The following is an 18,536-nucleotide window of genomic DNA, read 5'->3' on the forward strand; positions in this document are numbered from 1 at the left end:
CTCTCTCTCTCTCTCTCTCTCTCTCTCTCTCTCTCTCTCTCTCTCTCTCTCTCTCTCTCTCTCTCTCTCTCTCTCTCTCTGCCTTGGGCTTGCTTATAAGATGTGAGCTGTTTCAGTATGCCTGCCTGCCTGCCTGCCACTATGCTCCCTGACATGATGATCATGGGCTAACCCTCTGAAACCATAAGCTTCTTATGAACTCCTTCTATAAGTTGCCTTGGTCATAGTGTCTCTTCACAGCAATAAAAAAGTAGCTAAGACAAAACTCAAATTTACTATGCTCTTGCATGTCCCAGACTGCATAACAAATCGACAGAAAACCCAGGACTCACATGAGTTGATAATGCACACCTGCAATCCCAGCTATTTGGGAAACAGAGGCAGAGGCCTCACAAACTCCAGACCAGCACAGGTAATTTAAGGAGACACTGCCCCACCCAGAAGGGGGAGGAAAGACTGTATGAGTCAGGTGGGGATGGAGGACACCAGGCAAACATGGCCCATTGGCTCAACTAAGGAGCTCACATGGGCTCAAGCGAAATGGCAAGCATGGGGCCAGCATGGGTCTGCACTTGGTCCTCTGCATATGCTATGGCTGTTAGCTTGGAGTTTTTTGTTTACTTGTTTTAAATAAAGTGAATTCTTTTTAAGATTTTATTATGTAGACAGTATTCTGCCTGCAGGCCAGATCTCATTACAGGTGGTTGTGAGCCACCATGTGGTTGTTGGGAATTGATTTCAGGACCTTTGGAAAAGCAGCCGGTGCTCTTAACTGCTGAGCCATCTCTCAGAGATGCTGGCCTTGAACTCAGAGATCCACCTGCCTCTGCCTCCAGAGTGCTGGGATTAAAGGTATGTGCCACCACAGCCCAGCTTAGCTGGGACTTTTTATGGGACTCTTAACAGTAGGAGCAGGTCTATCTCTGACTCTTTTGCCTGCTCTTGAGACTCTTCTTCCTATTGGATTGCTTTGTCCAGGCTTGTTCATCTTGTTTTGTCCTGTTTGGCTGTCCTCTCTAGGAGATCTGCTCTTTTCTCATGAGGAAACAGGAGGAGGAAGGGAAGGTGGTGGGGGTTAGAAGGAATGGAGGACAAGGAAACTGGTCAGAGTGTATTATATGAGAGAACCTATTTTCAAAAAAAAAAAAAAAAAAAAAAAAAAAACAACTTAGAGGCTGCAGCAGTTAAGAGCACTTGAATGTTCTATCCTGAGGACAAGGGTTCAGTTCCCAGCTCCCACCTGGGCTGCTCACATCTGCCTATGGTTCCAGTTCCCCACAAATCTGATATCCTCTCGTAGCCTCCAAGGACATACACACACCACACACACACATCCAAGTAATGGGTGTTTTAATTAAAAAACAAAACAGAGTAACAATATTGAGGGGCTGCCAGGGACAAGGGATGAAACGTAGGTGGTAGAGAGCTTGCCTAGCACTCATAAGGACTGGGTCCCATCTCTACGCTAGTAGGTGGCGCTCACCAGCACCTCGAGCACTCTGGAGGTAGAAGCAGACTGAGTCCAAGGCCATTCTCAGCCACCTTATTCTCAGCCAAGAGGTCAAGGCCAGCTTGGACTACACAAGACCCTGTCCTGGGGGTGTAACGAGGAGGCTGATGAAGCTCAATGGCCGATCACTTGCCTGGCTTGTGTGAGGCCCTACACCATCTCTACTACAAAGAGCAAACCAGCAGCCCGGAACCCCGAGGTCCTCACTTATTGGCAGGCTTCGCTGCATTCCCTGCCGTGCTGCTCCTGTCCAGTTTCGGCAAAGCAGGACAGGCATCTTTTTCCAAAGCCATCACTGGCAGCAATGACAGAATTCTTACTCAGAACCTCACACAGCCTAATTCTGATGAAACTGCTGCCGTTGATGTAACAATTGTCCTGCTAACGCCACAGCAACCCTTAGCAGCTAGGATCCTGTATGCAGCTCGGAGCTATTTAAGTCTCTTTGTGAGAAACACTATCATCAATTAAAACATGAGAATAGCTGGAGACATTGCGGATTTGACAAACAGGGAAAGTCTGCAGACTAGAGCCTCAGGATGCAGATCAGTTGGTGGCACTAACTCGGCATGATTGAACCTTAAGTTCAGGCTTTCACACTGGAGAAACCAAGGGGTGGTGCACGCCTGTAACCACAGCACTTGGGAGGAAGAGGCAGGACGATCAGATATTCAAGGCCATCATTTGCTACTTAGCGAATTTGAGGCCAGCCTGGTCTACACAATGAGTTCTAAGAACAGCCCAAACTATATTATTAAAATCCTATCTCAAAAAAAAAAAAAAAAAAAGAAAAAAGCTTCTGCTATTTACTTGCTTTCAACAAACAGATGGCAAGCAGCTTCCACACACTTGTTTCTGTCTTTACGAGTGCCTGAAAGGGGTTAGTGAGATGGCTCAGCAGATAGATGTTTGAAGTGCAGGCCTTACAACCTAGAGCCCACTTAAAGGGAAAGAGACACCTAACTCCACAAACTGCCCTTTGACCACAACATGCATGGCCCCACACCTCCATCTCTTACCCATCTAATAATAAATAGCTTTTTAAAAATTGCCAAACAATAAAACATGGTGGCATAAATCCATAATCTTAGCACTACTTAGGCTGAAGCAGAAAGACAAGAAGTTGGTTCATACCAAGATTCTGCCCACCCTACAGGAACAATTGGATGCAAGAGCTGAACAATTTATGTATATTTTAGCATATTTTAATGGAATGTGTTAAAACCAAAGCATAGTTCGCCGCCAAGATAAATCAGAAAACAAAAGCTTCTTAACGGCATGAAACAGTGAGCTGGACAGAGCGACTGCAGGTAGACCCGGGCCTTAAGTCAGTACAGGCAGCAGGATGAGAAATAAAGACCTGTGCTGCACACCTGACAGGCATGGCCACCTTAAACACCACCGTCAATGGCGCTCGACTGCCCACACACGTATTCACTTCAAACAGGAAACAGCAACAGCTCTCCATTCTCTAGATTCGGTGCACAGCACAGCAACCGCAGCAGAAATGGAAACTATGTTTGTACAAAGGTTTATCTTAAAACGTCCAAAATGTGCCTAAAATATGTCCAAATCCTGAGGATGGTCCACCTCGATGGCTTCCTCTGCATCCAGTTTGGTTTCACCAGGTCCTTCCTGGGCTTCATCAAGGGAGGCCAGGGCCTCATTAGTGTCACTTGCAAAAGTTTCTCGTGATGTGTCATCATCCTCTTGAAAATTCAGACTTTTAATAGCTTGTTTCATTTTTTTCCCCAATAGTTGTGTTCTTCTTTTTCTAGCAGCTTTTTTATTTTCATATTCCTTTTGATTTTCAATGTAGAAAATGTCCTGAAATAAAAACAACTTTGGCTAAAAATAACAAAACAAAACCCATCCCATATTATTTGTTATAAGTATATTACGAGGCAGGCCTTTTATCGCCATCCATTTCTCACAACCAATCTACTGTGAGGTAGGCCGTGCTCATCCTACTGTAACACACCGTCCCATACCTGTTTGCTAAAAGAGAAACTACCATGGGGAAATTTTGTTTAGAATTTAAATAAATTGTAACTGATAACACAAAAACCAGAATAAAAGATTAAAGACATACTCACTTTGAAACATCTTAACTACATATGACTACCTGTGCTATGAAATTAAACTGACCTATTTAAGAACATGCCATTTGCAAAATGTAACAATTTCATCTAAGAATACTATTGTAGGGATGGAGAGATGGCACAGAGGTTAAGAACACTGACTGCTCTTCCAGAGGCCCTGAGTTCAGTTCCCAGCAACCACATGGTGACTCACAACCATCTGTGATGAAATCTGGTGACCTCTTCTGGCCTACAGGCATACATGCAGGCAGAACTGTCTACATAATAAACAAAAATTAAAAAAAAAAAAAAAAGAATACTATTGTAGAAGCTGGAAAGATGGCAGTTAAGAGTACTTACTGCTTGTCCAGAGGACCTGCGTTCAGTTCCCAGTACCAACATGTTGACTTACAACTACCTGTAACTCCAGTTTCAGGGAGACCCAACACACTCCCCTCTGGGCTGAAAGCACTGTACACACATGGGATGCATACACACATGCAGGGTAAACAAAACACAAAACAAACACTGAAGAGCACAGTGCTTTCTATCACTGGCACTGCTGAAACTCCAGGCTGGATATGTAGTCTTCACTCACTACTTGTAGTATGTAGCTATGGCACCCCAAATTCTGACAGTCAAAAATGCTTTCTGAGGCACAAAACTAGTACCAGTAAATATATGCTTGTTATGAGATAGTCTCACTACACTGCCCTGGCTAGGCTGGAACTCACTCTGTAGACCAGGCTGGCCTCAAATTGTGAGCATCCTCCTGCCCCTGCCTCCCAAGTGCTGGAATTACAGGTATGTAATTCTGTAATCCTTGAAATCACAACCTGGTTTCAAGAGGTTAAGATGCATTTTTATTTTATATAGAAGCACATTTTAATTTATTAAGCATCTTGAGCTTAAAAAAAAAACCTCTAGTAATATCTTACATAAATGATTATGAAGTTCCTTTCCCACCAAACACTGCAAGTCTTATTAAAAAGAAACTGCAGGTGGGGCATGGTGGTGCACACCTTTAATCCCCAGCACTCAGGAAGCAGAGGCAAGCCAGGGCTACACAGTGAGACCAGTCTCAAAAGCAAAAACCAAACCTACCTTCTCATTCACACACAACACACACACACACACACTAAACCAAACCAAACCAAACCAAACCAAACCAAACCAAACCAAACCAAACCAAACCAAAATAACAACAAAAAAGCCAAAGCAAAAAGCTCTACTCAGTAAATCTGGTTCTGGCTTCCAAGCTCTACAGACTGACTGTCACCATTGTGGCAATTAAAAGACTAGTTGCGGCATCATGACAGATTATGTCTGGCATGGCAAATGCTTTTACCATTGCAGGCATCTAGCCAGCCTTACATTTGACATTTAAAAGAGTCTTTCTCTTTTCTTTATTGAACTTGGGTTTTTGGGCAAACTAAGCACATGCTACACTACTGAGCTATACCCTAGTTCTCAAACCTGACGAAAATTTTATTACACTTATTTGCGTGTGTGCATGCTTGTGCACATGTGGTCAGAAGACAACTAGCAGGGGTCAGTTCTGCAGGCCTACCATTTGGGACCCAGGACTAAACTCAGGTTGTACGCCTTAGCGGCCATCACCTTCACCCACTGAACCCTCTCCCTGGCCCAACTGCAAGCTCTTAAAACCAATCCTCAAAACGCTAGACTAGCCAGGTGGTGATGGCACACACCTTTAAACCCAGAACACAGAAGGCAGAGGCAGGAGGATGTCTGTGAGTTTGAGGTCAGCCTGGTCTACAAAGTGAGTTCCAGGACAACTAAACAACAACAACAAGGAAGAAAGAAGGGAGGTGGGAGGGAAGGAAGGAAGGAAGTCCAAAAAGAGCTGTGCATCTTTTTATCTCCTCTTTCTGAGACAGGCTCTCATACAGCTGTCCTGCCTCAAACTCACAGATCCACCTGCCCCCACCTGTACCTGTGTGCTGGGATTAAAGGCAAGCACCACCCTGCCTGACTTCTATCTTTTAAAATGGGATCTTTCCTGGGATGTGCGCGGGCCCTCCTCCTACACTCCTGCCTCTGCTTCTGCATGTTGGGATTACAAGTGTGTATTTTCACAAGTCTGGCTTTTTGATGCATCATAAAGCCAAGGGCAGTCATTGTCATTACCTTAATTTGCTCTTCACTGATGCTAGGAGTGTTCTTCAGGAGATTCAGAAAAACCCCACCGGGTGTTCTTCTTCGACTACCATTCTACGGAAGGAGTTAAAAGGAGTAAATTATATGGACATTTCCATAGGCAAGTTTTCAAGAATATTTCCAATTTATTTTGCAACAATTTTATACGCAAAGACTGATTACTTATTTACCAGTGCTGATATAGAAATCAGGGCCTTTGGAGAGGAGTGGGGGGAGGGGGAGAGGAGGAGGGAAATGGGAGGCAGGGAGGAGGCGGAAACATTTTTTTTCCTTTTCTCAACAAAAAAAAAAAAAAAAAAAAAAAAAAAAAAGAAAAGAAAAAGAAAAAAAAGAAACCAGGGCCTTTGCCATGCTAGGAAAGTCACCGAGCTACAAGCCCAGTTCCCAGGCCACGGGCTTCATGAATGACCAGGACCAGATTTGAAACCCAGATCTGATTCTGGCTCTTTTTAAGATTTTTAGATTTAAACCGGGCGATGGTAGCACAAGCCTTTAATCCCAGAACTCGGGAGGCAGAGGCAGGCGGATCTCTGTGAGTTCGAGGCCAGCCTGGTCTACAAGAGCTAGTGCCAGGACAGGCTCCAAAGCTACAGAGAAACCCTGTCTCAAAAAACCAAAAAAAAAAACAAAACAAAAAAAAAGATTTTTAGATTTAAATATACATACTAAGATATATGTATCTACTGTTACTTCCCACTACTCATGATGACATATTCTATAAAGTTGCCACAAACGCTGAATTAGCAAATTAAAACATAGCTCTACATGTAGTACAATATTCATTTGTTCAAACTTGAATACTGCTTAAGGACACTCTATTCAAAACAATCTGTTGGGGTTAAGGTGTAGCTCAGTGGAAAAGGGCATGTTTTGCACAAGACTGGGTTTAACCACCCACCAAAGTGACAACAAATCAAACACCAATCAAACAAAATGCACGCACACACACAGATTCATTAATACTGGACTAATGGTCAAAGCATTATAAATCAGTATTAGTACTTACTATTCTGCCTTTTAAGCCAGTTCAGACCTCTACCCTGACCATATTTACTCTTCTCTGCCCTCTTCCCTTACACCTCCATTCGATCTATTTCTTTTCTCTCAGTGCTAATACACTTGAAATTATATTTATTGCTTTTTTTTTAAAAAAAAAAGTTAAACTTTTTCATGGGTGGGACCAGGAATGAACTCAGAACATCAAGCTTGGCAGAAAACGTCTTTACCTACTAAGCCATTTCAAAGGCCTTTATTTTGTTTTGTTTTTTTGGGACAAGGTTTCTCTTTAGTTTTGGTGCCTGCCCTAGAACTTGCTTTGTAGACCAGGCTGGCCTCGAACTCACAGAGATCTGCCTGCCTCTGTCTCCCGAGTGCTGGGATTACAGGCATGTGCCACTACTGCCTCCCCCACTTTTTATGAGACAGGTTCTCATCATGTAGGCTAGTGAGTCAGAAACTTACTAGGTAGCTCAGCGATCCTGTCTCTGCCTTAAGTGCTGGTATTATAGGCATGTGGCACCATGCCTGGCTTTATAATTACTGCAATAAACTGAGTTTTTCCTGTCTTCAGACTCAACAGCTCTCAGTACAAAGCAGGCACTCTATTAAAAAAGGATATATCAAAAGTGCACTTGAACTCACATCTCAATATTCAGTAGACCAGCATTAACTCACTGGAACAGAGTTTTCTTTTTTTTTTAAATATGTATTTATTTGTTATGTATACAATATTCTGTCTGTGTGTATGTCTGCAGGCCAGAAGAGGGCACCAGACCTCATTACAGATGGTTGTGAGCCACCATGTGGTTGCCGGGAATTGAACTCAGGACCTTTGGAAGAGCAGGCAATGCTCTTAACCACTGAGCCATCTCTCCAGCCCCAGAGTTTTCTTTTTAAAAAAATTACAATATTACTAATAAATCTTGATCTTCATGAAGTTCAAGTAAATGAAAATCTAAATAGCCTATATGACTAATTTTATCTTTTGTTGCAAATTTCTATAATTTAAGATTATAGGCTATTTTTTCAGCAATATTCTCAATTCTTTTTCAAATTTGCTAATTTTAAACATTATGTGTGATAGTGTGAGTGCTGGTGCATTGGATCCCTGTGGGGCTGGAGTTAAAGGAGGCTGTGAGCCATCCAACAGGGGTGCTGGGAACTAAACAGGGCCTCTCAAGAACACTACGAGCTCTTAACTTGTCAGTCCACAGCAGGTTACTACCTGTGCTGTGCCTACGGGGTAACACACTACAAACCAAGAGCAGAAGAAAGACATCCACACTTTCATCCTTATTTCACAGTTAAGCTGAATTAATGAAATCTGTAAAACCATGTTCACAGAGACACTGTCCGTAGTCTGGCCAGCGTACAAACAGTGAGCCGTTTTTCTCAACTGCCTTTCCTGTCATTGCTCTCCCACATGAGGATTGTTCCAGATAGTTTTCCTTCTTACCTGAGCTTTTTTTTTTTTTTTTTAAAAGTTCATTTATTTATTATGTATAAAGTGATCTGCCCGCCTTCAGGCCAGAAGAAGGCACCAGATGTCATTATAGATGGCTGTGAGCCACCATGGGTCGCTGAGAAGTGAACTTGGGACCTCTGGAAGAGCTTAACCTCTGAGCCATCTCTCCAGTCTACCCTTGAACTCTTAATCATGCAGTTTTACTATGTATCTATTTGTGATTTGGCTTATTTTTGAGGCAGGGTCTTGCCTAGGCTGCCTGGAACCCTAAGCAATCTCAAGCCTTGGCTTCCTGAATGCTGAGGTTGCAGACAAATCCCATCATACTCAGTTCTATTTGGCTTATTATTATTATAACTTAAGTGTTTTCAAGACAGGGTCTTACTCTGTAAACTAGGCTGGCCTTGCAACCATAATGCCAGGCACTAAGCTAAGTTGTGTACCATCTCATCTAATCCTTACAGCAAAGGATTCATCCTCATTTTCTACCCGAGGAGACTGAGCACAAGAAATTGAATAATTTAGCTAAACCACAGTAAGTTGTGCTCAAAAAACAAAGCCTTCCAACTTGAGCTTTCTGTTCCTTCTAGACAGCTGTCTTAAAATTATTCATGTAAGAGGGTATAATGACAGGGCCTACTGTTGCGGGAGGTCCTTCTGCCCCTCCAACCAATAGCTGCTGAGATACCAGCCCATTGGGGCGTGGTCTCTCTCCCTTTAAAAAAGCGGCTACTTCCTCCACTCTCTCTCTCTTCACTTCCTGCTCCTATGGCGACTAGACTCCCTGGTTGCGCAGAGGGCTGTTGTCTGGGACAGTGATCTGTAAGTTTTTTTCCCCTTTAAATAAATACCACCCTATTAATCATAATTCCAAACTGGTGTGGCATTGTTTGTGACTTACGCCTTCAGCCTACAGAATCAGCACTGATGAGGCTGAGGTGGTACAGAGTCTGAGGATAGCTGGAGCTACATAGTGAAACCAGGTCATCAAAGTGTGTGTGTGTGTGTGTGAGGCAACAGAGAGGCAAGTTCATTTTGCCTAAATAAAATCCAGATAATAATATAAACCCAAAAACAGGTGCCAGGCAGTGGTGGAACACGCCTTTAATCCCAGTACTCAGGAGGCAGAGGCAGAGGGGATTTCTGTGAGTTGGACGCCAGCCCGCTCTACAGATAGAGGTCCAGGACAGACTCCAAAGCTACACAGAACAACCTTGTCTGGGGAGAAAACTGAGTTTGAGGCCAACCCTAGTCTGCAGAGAAAGCTCCCAGCCAGTCAGTCAGAGAAACTCTGTTTCAAAAAACCAAAACCAAAACTAATCAACCAAACAAAAACTCCCCAAACCAAGCCCAGAAACAGTATTAGCATTACCATTATGAAAAGACCACCATTCTGTTCAACTTCAGCAGTTTCCATCAAGAGTTCAATGGCTTTTTTGGTCCCAAGTATCCTCACTACTCGGGCTATCAGGTCTTTCTTCGGTTCCTGTAACCTGTTGAGAACACGAAGCAATTATTACTTGTTGAAATCTACTTTAACCCCCAGTGAGTTCTCAACTTGAATTCAAATCTTCCTGCTAACACCTGCTTTTCTAATCTCCGTCCATGAGCCGTGGAGTCACTAGAGCTGCTAACCTCAAGCCCCATATCTGTTCTTAACTAAGGCTCTTCTTGCAGTTTGGATTATGGCAGTTTCAAAAGCGCGCCGAGTGAGGTGCATGAATTCAGCTCTAAATGTAAAGGTGATAAACTCGTGCACTTCTGCCAAGACAACTAACACATGGCATGCTTTCAGTTATTCTGCTTCAAAATTAACCTCCGATGGTTTCTTACAGCTTAATCCTAATGGCCGGCCTTATCTGCAAACGTCAGTTCTTTCAAATGTTAGACATTATTTTCATCCTACTCTTCAGAGATGAATAATACAGGGAGTGCCAGGCACGATGACACACGCCTTTAATCCCAGCACCCAGAAAGCAGAGACAGGGGATTTCTGTGAGTTCGACACCAGCCCGGTCTACAGATAGAGTTCCAGGATAGACTCCAAAGCTACACAGAGAAACCTTGTCTGGGGAGAAAAAAATAAAAAAGAAAGAAAGAAAGAAAGAAAGAAAGAAAGAAAGAAAGAAAGAAAGGAAGGAAGGAAGGAAGGAAGGAAGGAAGGCAGGCAGGCAGGCAGGCAGGCAGGCAGGCAGGCAGGCAGGCAGGCAGGCAGGCAGGCAGGCAGGCAGGCAGGCAGACAGACAGATCCTTGTTGGGGAATAAAATTTTCAGGTGTGTGACTTTTGTTTATACCCCATTTGATTAATTGTGAAGCTGTGATTCGCTGCCTCTCTAAAACACCTGATGGGCTAATTAAGAGCTGAACGGCCAATAGTGAGGCAGAAGCAAGGACAGGCGGGGCTGGCAGGCAGAGAGTAAAAAAGGAGAGAGGCGAGAAAAAGGCAAGCAAGAGAATGAGGAGAGGAGGACACCACGGGTCAGTCACCAGCCAGCCACTGAATAACAAGGAAAGAATTAGAAAAATATAAAAGTCCAGGGAGGAAAGGTAGATGGGATAATTTAAACTAAGAAAAGCTGGCAAGAAACAAGCCAAGCTAAGGCTGGGCATTCATAATTAAGAATAAGCCTCCATGTGTGATTTTGAGCTAGGTAGCAGGCCCCCTAAAAAAGCCAGAAGAGTAAAACATACAACAGACCCCATTTCAAAAAAGCAGTAGATGAAACAAATACAGGGAGCTGGAGGAACTCTACTAACTGGGTCAAACAGAGCCCATGGTCCCCATAGACAAGAAACAGTGTGGAAGACGTTTCAGTTTTCAGTCAGACCCAGTACCTTGGTTTCTTCTCACAGGAGGCTATGCAATACTGTGGAAATACTAGTCCTATGCAGACTAGGAGGAGCAGGTGACCAAGGTTCAGCTTCAGGTCTGACCCTCACAAAGTCAACAACCTTGTGCAAGCCAGGTAACTCCTGGGCCTCAGTTTCCTCGTTGCTGAAGGAGACTTTGATTTATAAATTCTACATTTCTTCAGAATACAAATTCCAAACTTCTATTTAAAATTTTTTGAAGGTGTAAGTGTATTTATTACCTGCATGTATGTTTCATGTTTGATGCCCAGGAGGCAGAAGAGGATGCTAGGTCCCCTGCAACTGGACTTGAAACCCAGCCTGATTTTGACTGTTTTATTTTTTGTCTGAGTGTTTTGCCTGTATGTATACATGTGCATGTACCATATGCACGCAATGCCTGCAAAGGTCAAAAGAGGGTCTTCAATTGCCTGGGACTGGAGTTACAGATGGTTGTGAGCTGCCGTGTGGATGCTGGGAATTGAACCTGGGTCCTCGGGAAGAACAGCCAGTGCTACTAACTAATGAGCCACCTCTCTAGGCCGCAACCACCTTGACAATTAAAAACCCCAAACAAAACTAACCAGCACAGATATTGCCTGAAACAGTTGTTTCCTGACAGCAATACTTATTTTCAAATATGTGACTAGTGACTTAGAGCTAGTAAGTTAATTAGAATCTGAAAAATGCATGAATTAACAATTTAGTATCTGCCAAGCAATTCTATTTACCTAAAAGAAATGAACACATATGGTCAAGGATTTACAAGCAAAGGTGTTCATTAACAGCATTATTCATAATAAATGCAGACTACCCATTCAGTCTGGAGATACACCAATCTATACACATGCAATAAAAACACAGGGTCAGAGTATGGTGGCGAATGCCTACAATCCCAGCCTTTGGGAGGTAGAGACAGGAGAATCAGATTTCAAGACCCACCTTGTTACATAGTAAGTTTGAGGTTGGCCTGGGTTATGGGAGACCTTTCCCAAAACAAAACCCGAAAATACACAAAAAGCAACACTCCTCATTTATAAATTAATAAATAGCTAGACATAGCGAGTGGTGCACGCCTTTCATCCCAGCACTCGGGACACAGAGGCAGGTGGATCTTTGAGTTCAAGGCCAGCCTGGTCTACAGAACTACAGAGGCAGAGAAACCCTGCTTTGAAAAAAAAAAAAAAAAAACCTACAAAAATGAATACCGCTATGGCTGCATCTGTATGGCAAAATTACAAGAACAGAAAGTATACCTGTCTGGGAAGGAGAAAAGGATATTTACAGTAAATGGATATATGGACATGGACACAAAGAATTTTACTGGGTGATGAAAGGTTTTAAATGCAATGGTTGTAAAAATATAATAAAAGCAATGGTTGTAAAACCAGATTTGTCTCCATTAAAAAAAAAATCAACATCTGAAGAGTGATTATCATATTAACATATATTTTACTTTTCTTTTTTTTTAAATATTTACTTATTATGTATATAATATTTTGTGTGTGTGTCTGCAAGCCAGAAGAGGGCACCAGACCTCATTACAGATGGTTGTGAGCCACCATGTGGTTGCTGGGAATTGAACTCAGGACCTTTGGAAGAGCAGGCAATGCTCTTAACCACTGAGCCATCTCTCCAGCCCTTTACTTTTCATCTTAGAAATAACGGTAAAAAATTTACATCCATTTATTTACATGGATGAATGTGGAGGTCAGGAGACTTGCAGGAGGCAGTTCTCTACTCCTACCACATAGGATCAGGAATTAAACTGACACCAGGTTTGGGGAGCAGCTGAGCCATCTTGCCAGCCCCCACCCCCACCCCCATTTTTTCCCCCTTTTGAGACAGTGTCTCATCTAGCCCAGGCTGGCATCGTGTAGCTGAGAACTCATTATCTTTAAACTTTTGATCTCCCATCTCCTTAGTGCTGGGAGTACAGGCATGTAACACTATGCCCAGTTTATGGGGTACTAAGGATTGAACTCGGGGTCTCACGCATGCTAGTCAAGCACTGTACCAAGTTTCCAGTTCAAAGTTATCTTTAAAAAGACACAAATGTAGGGGCTGGAGAGATGGCTTGGCGGTTAAGAGCACTGACTGCTCTTCCAGAGGACCCGGATTCAATTCCTAGTAACCACAAGGTAGCTCACAAATGTCTGTAATTTCAGTTCCAGGGGATCTGATACCTTCAAACCAATGTACATTTAAAAAAAGACACAAATGCATTCATAGTCAAATATGCCCTGGGTTGATTCCTTTAAGAAAAACCAAACCAAACCAAACCCTCAGCCAGGTGTGACAGACACCTTTTTTAAAAATATTTATTTATTTATTTATTTATTTTGTATACAATATTCTGTGTGTGTGACTGCCAGGTGTGATAGACACCTTTTTTAAAATATTTATTTATTTATTATGTATACAATATTCTGTGTGTGTGACTGCAGGCCAGAAGAAGGCACCAGACCTCATTACAGATGGTTGTGAGCCACCATGTGGTTGCTGGGAATTGAATTCAGGACCTTTGGAAAAGCAGGCAATGCTCTTAACCTCTGAGCCATCTCTCCAGCCCCTGTGATAGACACCTTTAACTCCAGCTCTGAGAGGCAGGTGGATCCCTGTGAGTTTGAGGCCAGCCAGGTCTACATAGCAAGTTCCAGACAGCAGGGACTATAGAGACCCTAAAATCAAGCAAATAAAAACAACCTCACAAAGAATATATTTAACATCTATTTTCTTCCTGAAAATAGCAGATATGTAGTCAAGTGCTTACCTGAAAGCAATCTCATCAGCCACTTTCTCCTGAGAGTCATCTTCTGTGATCTCATAGCGGCCTTTGTAGTTCATTTCTAGTCTGTTACCCAGTCTGTCTTTGACAGGCCGTTTCCGTTTGAGGTGGCCTTGCCCATTCTCTTCCTCCTTTGACCCTGTTTTTTTGTCACCATGCATATATTCATCTAGATCTTTGTCTAATTCCTTCGTATACTCTTGAGATTCCCGTCTAAGTTTCTTAGCAAGCAAATAATTGTAGGTCTCAGACTGCCTGCTTTTGTCAAGGGTGCCTTCCATTCCCAAGATGCCAAGTTCAATGGCCACTGCATCTTGGTTTTGTTCCTGAAGCACGGCACCCCAAATGTTGTTCACCTTCTTTCCGCCGTTGACTGCTTTCTGACTGCTCTGGCCAAGGGGAAAAGGCTCTGGTTTGGGAGGAGAATTATGACACTTCTGTCGCTTACGTTTCCAAGGAGAGCACTCTACATCTGAATCCTCGCTCTCCTCACTCGAGTCCACATTTTTAACAGTCCGGTAGTGTGTGACTGGTGCACCGGCAACACTGCCCCCACCTAGTACTTTCTGCAAGTGAAAGAAATTACAGTCAGTTCCACAAAACATTCATCCCACCTTCCATGGGCTAGCTTCCACAACAATGTAGGTACTGTGCACGCCTGCCATCCTAGCATTGCAGAGGCTAAGCAGGAGGATCACAAGTTTAAGGATCACAAGTTTAGGTTACACAGTGGGTTCAGGCCTGTCTGAGTTGCACAGCAAGACCCCAATAAGGAGAAAAGAGGAGGGAGAAAGAGTGTAGTAGAGATTCAACCGGAGCGTCCAAAACAATCACACTCCAAAGACAGCTGAAACAAATCTAATCCCTATTAAATTAACTCGGTTCTGAAAGACCTAAAAAATGTACCAAAGCCTTTACTTTTCTCCTTTAAAGACCACATTTGTAAGAATGACATATACAATAGTTGTTACTGTCAGTTAAGACAGTTATCTTTCTCCCCCCAAAATATATTTTCTCATTGGGTATACCAACTTCCCTTATATGGTTCTGCAGCTACTCCTTTAAGATTCTATGGTATAGCAGGGCTTGGCGACCCACAACTTCAATTCCAGCATTCTTGGGAGGCAGAGGCAGGCAAATCTCTGTAAGTTCAAGGCCAGCCAGGTCTATATAGTGAAACCCCCCCCCTCTCTCACACACACATTATGTTAACCAGCTTTTTAACGTAAACAAATTTTAAAGGAACTGAAAAATAAGATCCTAGTATTAATTTCCTAAGACATCTACATGTAAAGATAATACTTAAAAAAATCTGACCGCCACATAATAACCACAAAAATTTATGTGGTATAATATGATGCTTCAATTTGTGTATGTATTTTGTAATGTTCAAATCAGGGTTGTTAGCCTACTTATCACTTTAAACGTTTGTCATTTCTTTACGGTGAAAAAAAAAAAAAGACTTTATGGCGAATAAAATCCTTTTATGGGGGGAGGTTACACTTGGCTTTTAAGTAGAGGGGGCTTGAACTCAGGGCCTCCAGCATGCTAGGCAAGCACTCTACCAATTGAGCTACTACACCCCCACCCCATGGCTATTCTGAAATATTCGCTATTGTTAATCAGTCACTCTGGCATGCAATAGAGCCCTGAGTGTATTTCTTCTAACTGTAACTTTGCCCTCAATCTTTGCTTTTTATACTAAACACAAAGCCACGCATCTATTGAGTTCCTCTTAGGTATTTAAACCGAGTGCGATGTCTTAAGCCAGTGACACTAACCCGCCAGTAACATCCGCTGCCAACACTGGCCAGGCCTTACAGTGTCCATCACGCCAGTCCCACCTGAACACCAAAACGGAGCAGTTAAATATTTTGCAGCTAGTGGCGGTGCCGAGGATGGAGTGCGGGTAGCCTGGCGGGTAGGGGAGTACTAGGAGTCTCAGAAGATTAGGAAGCGTCCCAGAGGCAGGGCAGTGGGATCTCCCAGCACTTCTGGAGCCTAAGAGGCAGGAAGACAGCTCACGTGCCAGTCCAGCCGTGGACGACACAGCGAGATGCCGTCTGCATCCCCGGACAGCAGAAACAAAGCCTGGTGCCTCCATGCTGCACGTGGAAGCTGACCAAACTCGGGGGGAACACTGAAGACGGAGCCCCGAGCACGCGAGGAGCTCGCTGTTCGCCAGGGACAAAAACATGAGCATCAAACGCAGTTACAGCTCTCCGTCCCCACGTTCTCCCTTTGGGCAAATCCTGTCCCCGGGAGCGGCTGTGCAGGAGCCGCAAGCGAGGGGATGCTCGCCCGTGCCGGGAGGCCGCGAGGCCGGCGGCTCTGCGGGGTCGAGTCTCCGGCGGGGCCCCGCGGCCTCCGAGCCGCTGCATCCCGGGGCCGCCCGCGCCCCTCCATCCCGGCCTCGCGGCCCCCGGCGCCCAGCCCCGTCTCCCGCGCGCCCTCTCGCTCACCGCCATCTGCGTCGGCCTGTCGCTGGGGACGACCGTCATGTCGGAGTCCGAGTCGGAAAGCTGCCCCTCTTCCATGTCGCCAGCGTCCAGCGCCATCTTCCCGCGGCGCGCAGGGTCAGGAGAGCGCTTCCGGCGGGCGGAGGGAAGGCCTGATGGCCGCGCTCCGGCGCCCCCGTGCGGGCGGACCCGCGGCGCCTCCGCAGGCGCCCGCGAGCGGCACCATAGCGGCGAGAGTCCGCGCGGGGAGGCGGGCTCCGTGCACCGCCGCGAGCTCCCGCCACGAGGTGAGGCGGCGCCCCGGGACGCCGCTCCGACCTCCCGCCTCTCACCCGGATGCTCTGCGCAGGCCTTCCGGCCGCCCGGCTGCGCCGCCGCCTCCCTCGCTCGGCTCTCCCGGCTCGCACGCGCGGCTGTGCCTGTGGTCTCTGGCCCACGGCTGTCCCTAGGCCACCTTTGCTGCCGCTGCTCTTCCCGAGCCACCCTTAGGCTAAAGTGAGCCCCCTTTTCCAGGGCTGTTTGGTCAATCACGGCTGAATTCTTTATAAAGTGTTAATATTAATGATAGACCTTTATTGTGAGCACTCATTGTAATGTTTATTTTTTTTCCCTTTAATCTATGCTGATGGAGGCCGGGGCCCTTTGATCCTTTATTTTGCAAGAAATAATATTGTGTGCTGCCACGCCTTCTACATCACTGTGAACTTTGACTCCCTGGGACCATGAGACAAAAATAAGCTGTGATTAAATATTAAATAGTTTTCTATTATTGAATAGTAGATTTAAATATTAACTCATTATTAAATATTAAAATAAACTTTATTATTAAGTAAATAATAATGTTTCATTTTCAGTATGAGGTGGTTTAGCGCACAATTAAACCGATAAGCCGGAGGCGCTAGCCCAACCCCTACCACCACCATGGGTTCCCCAGCCACACCCCTGTCTTCCCTGAGCTGGCAGCTGGTGCCTGCGTGTCTAAGCACTCCAGTTTATCCTAGGGTTGAAAAGTGACAGGCTCTCTGCCACGTGACTGAGCCGATGATGCTCGGAAAAGGAGAGATCAAACTTAACTTGATCAGACTGTGACCCCCCCAAGTTCGGTAACACACCATGTTCCCACACATATGCAAACATGCATACACATGTACAAAAAAAAAAAGAAAATCAAATGCTTATGGTTCCACAAGTCTGACTTTAAAAAAAAAGTACCAATTTGACAGATTGTTCTTTTAGGTGTTACTGATTTTTTTTCCCCCCAATTCGGGTCCATTTTCCCATCTTCCCTCTCTGGATTATGGAACCAAGCATCAGCTAAGCAGAAAAAGGAGACTCATTTTTGGGAACAAGAGACATGGAGGCTGTTTTCAAGTCAGTTTGGCAATTCTGGAGTACTGAGAAGTAGAGTTCAAAAGTGAGGAAGAGGGATAAGCTTAGAGAAGGGGGTGGAGGTGGAATATTCAGATGTTTTCAGAGGTTCGACAGTGAGCATTCAGGAATTCAGATGACCCTTCTTTCCACCCCTGCCTCCTCTTTTTCTTTTTGATCATTGTCATGGTAATTGTCAAATGTCACCAATCTGGTGGTGAGACCTACTTAGGCCAGCGGTGTTTCCCCCATAGCCCGAGGAGTTCCTCACCTTGGGGATATGGAATGGGGTAAAGTTAAACCCTTGACTACACAGCAGAAAAAGATTCCAGAAGCAGCCAGAGAGGAGCAAAGCTAGCAAGCCTGGCAAGTAGAGATAAGGGTTAGTATGTCAGATTTAAGTGCTGCCTCTGAGAGAGGTGGGGAGAAGGGCTGTCCACACTCAAGACGGTGAAGAGCTCAACAGAGCCGTGCTTGGCCGTCTTCATAGTGGATACCTGCGATTGTAGGGTTCTGTGACATTGCTCCAAGGAAAGTAGCTAACAGCAAGGTTTAAGAGCCAACAAAGGTTAAGAATTAAGTAAAAACGTATGGTCCAGTTTATTTTTTATGTTTTGTTTTGTTTTACCTCAAGACAGGGTTTTGCCACCACCACCGGCTAGGTTTTCTTCTCTTGCATTAAAGAATTTCATTTTGTAAATGAAATCGTAAAGTGATTTTTTACAAGGAACACCATTTAAATTTAGATATAAAGAAGCACCCTAACATTCTGGCCCTGATGTGCCTGTAGGAAAATCAGCATTATCTCTGAAGGCCATCTCATCTTGTGGTTTT

General features: G+C 44.4%; 2 protein-coding genes across 2 annotated transcripts in view; both read right to left on the bottom strand.

The window, feature by feature from the left end:
* Spmip10 (sperm microtubule inner protein 10) overlaps positions 1-2,545 on the bottom strand; it is a 497,054-nt gene extending 494,509 nt beyond the window's left edge. The window contains exons 1-2 of the mRNA XM_050120915.1: positions 1,718-2,545; positions 1,484-1,499 (exon numbers count right to left, since the gene is read on the bottom strand). Of these exons, the coding sequence (XP_049976872.1) occupies positions 1,484-1,499; positions 1,718-1,803 (102 nt within the window). The 5' untranslated portion in view covers positions 1,804-2,545. The remainder of the gene's footprint in view (positions 1-1,483; positions 1,500-1,717) is intronic.
* Positions 2,546-2,758: 213 nt separating this feature from the next.
* Phax (phosphorylated adaptor for RNA export) lies at positions 2,759-16,627 on the bottom strand. Its single transcript, XM_050120907.1, has 5 exons — positions 16,338-16,627; positions 13,861-14,441; positions 9,609-9,729; positions 5,743-5,826; positions 2,759-3,337 (listed from the first exon to the last, which is right to left on the bottom strand). The coding sequence occupies exons 1-5, from the start codon at positions 16,431-16,433 to the stop codon at positions 3,068-3,070; spliced, it is 1,152 nt and encodes a 383-aa protein (XP_049976864.1). The 5' UTR covers positions 16,434-16,627; the 3' UTR covers positions 2,759-3,067.
* Positions 16,628-18,536: the final 1,909 nt, after the last annotated feature.

The sequence above is a fragment of the Alexandromys fortis genome, unplaced genomic scaffold (assembly GCF_014885135.2).
Source record: "Alexandromys fortis isolate MF-2015 unplaced genomic scaffold, M_Fortis_MF-2015_v1.1 scaffold_181, whole genome shotgun sequence".
In the NCBI taxonomy this organism is placed as follows: Eukaryota; Metazoa; Chordata; class Mammalia; order Rodentia; family Cricetidae; genus Alexandromys; species Alexandromys fortis.